Source organism: Mesitornis unicolor, unplaced genomic scaffold (genome assembly GCF_000695765.1).
Source record: "Mesitornis unicolor isolate BGI_N332 unplaced genomic scaffold, ASM69576v1 scaffold43679, whole genome shotgun sequence".
Lineage (NCBI taxonomy): Eukaryota > Metazoa > Chordata > Aves > Mesitornithiformes > Mesitornithidae > Mesitornis > Mesitornis unicolor.
This window is the reverse complement of record NW_010206025.1, coordinates 421-4,476: the sequence shown is the minus strand read 5'-3', so window position 1 is coordinate 4,476 and position 4,056 is coordinate 421. Positions and strand designations below refer to the sequence as shown.

At 59.5% G+C, this 4,056-nt stretch overlaps 1 protein-coding gene across 1 annotated transcript in view; it reads left to right on the top strand.

Moving 5' to 3' along the window:
* The window catches only part of LOC104546264 (CUGBP Elav-like family member 6), a gene marked incomplete at its 5' end in the record, with an annotated part of 3,665 nt that extends 135 nt beyond the window's left edge, over positions 1 to 3,530 (top strand). The window contains 6 exons of the mRNA XM_010191616.1: positions 74 to 109; positions 362 to 651; positions 975 to 1,037; positions 1,821 to 1,901; positions 2,012 to 2,155; positions 3,373 to 3,530. Of these exons, the coding sequence (XP_010189918.1) occupies positions 74 to 109; positions 362 to 651; positions 975 to 1,037; positions 1,821 to 1,901; positions 2,012 to 2,155; positions 3,373 to 3,500 (742 nt within the window). The remainder of the gene's footprint in view (positions 1 to 73; positions 110 to 361; positions 652 to 974; positions 1,038 to 1,820; positions 1,902 to 2,011; positions 2,156 to 3,372) is intronic.
* Between the last annotated feature and the right edge of the window lie 526 nt (positions 3,531 to 4,056).

Genomic DNA, 4,056 nt, shown 5'->3' with positions numbered 1-4,056 from the left:
AAGCGGTAGGAGCTGGCAGTGCCCGGGACCTGGAGGGTTTTGGGGGCTGGGGAGGCTGGTTTTGCCCATGGTTACCAGTGCCACTGAGTGCAGGTGCCTGTCAGGGTTGGTGTATCCCCATTTAGGGGCATGACAGAGGGCTTCAGCCCCCTAGGCCAGGGTGGCATGGCTGGAGGGCACAGCAGTCCCATATATCACCTTTTTTTGGTCACCTAGACCCCATCCCATCCTCGGTGGCGTTAATCACTCTGAGCGCCTGTGTGCGGGTACAAAGGGAGAAATGCTGATTTAACCTCCTCTGCTCTGCCCTCTCCACTGTTCCCCGCTGGCTTTCCCCTTTTTCCCCCTTTATTTCCTTAAGGCAGCAGCAGGCAGCCCTGATGGCCGCTGCGCAGGGGACCTGCCTCAACCCCATGGCCGCCATCGCCGCCGCCCAGATGCAGCAGATGGCCGCCTTTAACGTCAGTGGGCTGGTGGCTGCCCCCCTCACCCCCTCTTCAGGTACAAGCACCCCTCCTGGCATCAGCACGGCACCAGTGCCCAGCATCGCCACCCCGATTGGGGTCAATGGCTTCAGCCCGCTGCCGCCCCAGACCAACGGGCAGCCCACCTCCGAGACCATCTACACCAACGGCATCCACCCCTACCCAGGTAACCCCCCCTGCAGCCAACCTGGGGGGGCTCTGCCACCATCCCCTGGGGCTGGGGGTGCACACTCAGCTCACGCACCAGGCTCTGGGGGTGCTCCCCACCCTGTGAATGTGCTGGATGAAGCAGCCGTGCGCCGCTCCCCACCGAAATCCCTCCTGCAGCATCGCTGCCTTTGTGAGCGAGGCGATGCTTTCGCCTCCCACAAAACTGCTCTGCCCCTCCATGGCGGTGCTCGGCCAGGAGCCCTCTTCCCACGGGAGCTGCTCATTCCCGGGTTTCTCCCGCTGATTCTCTTTTCCTTCTCCCTTCTTTTCTCTTCCCAGCTCAAAGCCCCACGGTGGCAGATCCCCTCCAGCAAGCCTACGCAGGCATGCAGCACTATGCAGGTCTCAAACTTTGCTTTGCACTTCTCCCCTCTCTTTGTTCCTCACCTTTATTTTTGGGGGGGCTGAGTGTCACTTTGGGGTTGAACCACAGGCTTGGGCGACGCGTTTGGGGTGCTCCTGTGCAGCAATGGAGGTGGTGCTGATGCAGAGCACTCTCTCCTCATCCCCGACAACATGGATATGCTCCTGGCACAGCCCTCTGTGCAAATTTCAGATGGAGGAAACTGGGTTTTAATGCTTGAGATAACTCTGTGGAGGGAGAGCTGGCAGCAGTACCCGGGAGGGGCCGATGATGCTGGATCCTGCCCACATGTTGGCTGTGGAGGCACCAGCGCATCCCAAATCCTCAGATGTTCGTCATGTGGCCGAATTGGATGGCCATGGAGATGGGACCCAGAGAGAAGGGATTCCAAGCATCCCATGGGTGTACATCGAGCCTGTCAGTCATTTCATTAGGAGGACTAACAGCGATTTTCAACAGAAAATCAAGTTTTGGACCAATTGCTGGGTGTTTGAACCAAAAGTGCTGTCTTTCCTCAACCCTGAGGCTGTATTATTTGTGCCACCAGTGTCCCTCCTGGGAGAGCCATTCCCACATCCTGAGTGTGCCAGGAGTCCAGGGCCATGCCAGCAGGGCAGGGAAGGGCAGAACCAGCAGCCCCAGGACAGGAGGGACTCCATGGAGGGTGGCAGCAGGGGACATCTTTGTCCCCAGCCCTTCCCAGGGCTGTGGTGGGAGCCGGGTGGGGGCTGGGGTCTCAGCTCTATGTTCCTCTCTTCCAGCAGCATATCCCACCGCCTACGCACCCATCAGCCAAGCCTTCCCCCAGCAAGCACCCATCATCCCACAGCAGCAGCGAGAAGGTGAGGGGTTTCGGGGGGCGCCCTGCCACGGGGCCGGCGGCTCCTTGCTATCCCCCGGGGTGACCCCTGCCTCGCGGCTGATGTGCGGCTGTCCTTTGTGTGTCACCCAGGTCCCGAAGGCTGTAACCTGTTTATTTATCACCTGCCCCAGGAGTTCGGGGACGCAGAGCTCACGCAGATGTTCTTGCCTTTCGGCAATGTCATCTCTGCCAAAGTCTTTGTGGACCGTGCCACCAACCAGAGTAAATGCTTTGGTAAGTGCCAGTGTGTGGCTCTCCCCGATGTCCCATCCTAGCGGTCCAGCTCTCTCCAGCATCCCCAGCTTGGAGGTCTGGCTCTTCCCAGTGTCCCCACCTTGGAGGTCCAGCTCCCTGATGTCCCAGCTTGGGATCTGGCTCTCCCTGGTCTCCAGCTCAGGGGTCCAGCTCTTGCTGATGCCAAATTCAGGGATTTGACTCTTCCCGATGTCCCCAGCTCAGGGGTCCAGCTCTTGCTGATGCCAAATTCAGGGGTTTGACTCTCCCCAGCATCTCCACTTGGGGGTCTTGCTCTCCTTGACATCCCAGCTTGGGGGTCCATCTCTCCCCAGTTTCCCCAGCTCAGAGGTCTGGCTCTCCCTAATGTTACAGCTGGAGGGCCTGGCTCTCCCCGTTCCCCAGCTCAGCAGTCTGGCTCTTCCCAATGTCCTCATCTTGGAAGTGCAGCTCTCCCTGATGTCCCAGCTCAGGGGTCTGGCTCTCCCCAGTATCCCCAGTTTGGAGGTCCAGCTCTTGCTTGGGGTTCCAGCTCTCCCCAACATCCCCAGCTCAGGGGTCCAGCTGTCCCCAACATCCCAGGGTGACCAAAGCCTGGAGCAATGTGGCTGGCTGTCCTGGGGACAGTTTTTTGTCCTGCACTGTGCCAGGACAGAAGGAGTTACCCTCCTGCTGTCCCCTCTTGTGCTGTTCCCATGTCCTCAGCCCAGGGTGCCTGCTGGGGAAGGCCGGTCACCGCTTACCACTGCCACATCTGCTCACACAGCTGAGTGCCACTGTGGTCACCAGCGTGCTTTGGCCTGCAGACCTGTCACCACCTGTGGCCTGTGTCACCTTGGTGGCCCCACCAGTCCCGTCACCCTGGTATCCCCAGCCTTCATCACTTTGTGTCCCCACAGACCCTGTTGCCGTGATGTCCCTGCAGTCCCCATCACTTTGATAGACCCTGTCACCCCAGCCACCCCACCTTAGTGTCCCTGCAGACCACTCCAGTGTCCCTGTGGACCCTCTTAGGCCGGTGTCCCCACAGACCCTGTCACCTCGATGTCCCAGCAAACCTTGGTGTCCCCAAAGATGCCATCAGCCCCCATCAGAGGGGGTACCCCACAGTCCCCCTCTCGGCCCGGCAGGGACTGCCACGCCTCGGCTGACAGAGACCACCAACCTGTGACACTTTTGGTGACAAATTCCTCTGTCTCCTTGTCCCTCACGCCCAGGTTTCGTCAGTTTTGACAATCCGACGAGCGCTCAGGCAGCCATTCAGGCCATGAACGGCTTCCAGATTGGCATGAAGAGGCTAAAAGTCCAGCTCAAGCGGCCAAAAGATGCCAACAGACCCTACTGACCTCTGCTCACCCTGGCCCTATGGAGAGGTACAGGGGGGCACATGGGGAAACATGGTGGGGACAGGGGGAAACGGGCCCTGCTGCATCCCCTGCGATGGCCCTGGGGACGTGGCGCTGGGGCTCGGCTCACCTAAAGCACTGCAGGTGCAGTGTTTCCTCCAAAAATGGCCTCGAGTGTGCGTGGGGGTCTCTGCACCTGAGTCCCTCCTGCCGTTCCTCCCTCAATCCGTCCCTCTGTCTGTCCTCCCATCCCCTCGAACAGAGGCTGAGGTCCCCTTTGCTCTTCCGCAGGTGGGGCGTCCCGCGGTGTCTGACGACTTTCCCCTTCCCCAAGTGCAGTATCCAAACCCGCAACTCTTTCTTTGCACCACATCCCGGAGGAGGAAGAGGAGGAGACGATGGAGAAAACAGCGAAGAAGAGAGGCATTCTGGTCGTAGCTTTTCTTTGTTTGGTTTTGGTTTTTTTTGTTTCCCAAACTGGTCTTGTTTGTAACTTAACGGGAACGAGAGGGCGAGGAAGACAAGGAAGGAGGAGAGCGATGCGACGCCAGGGCT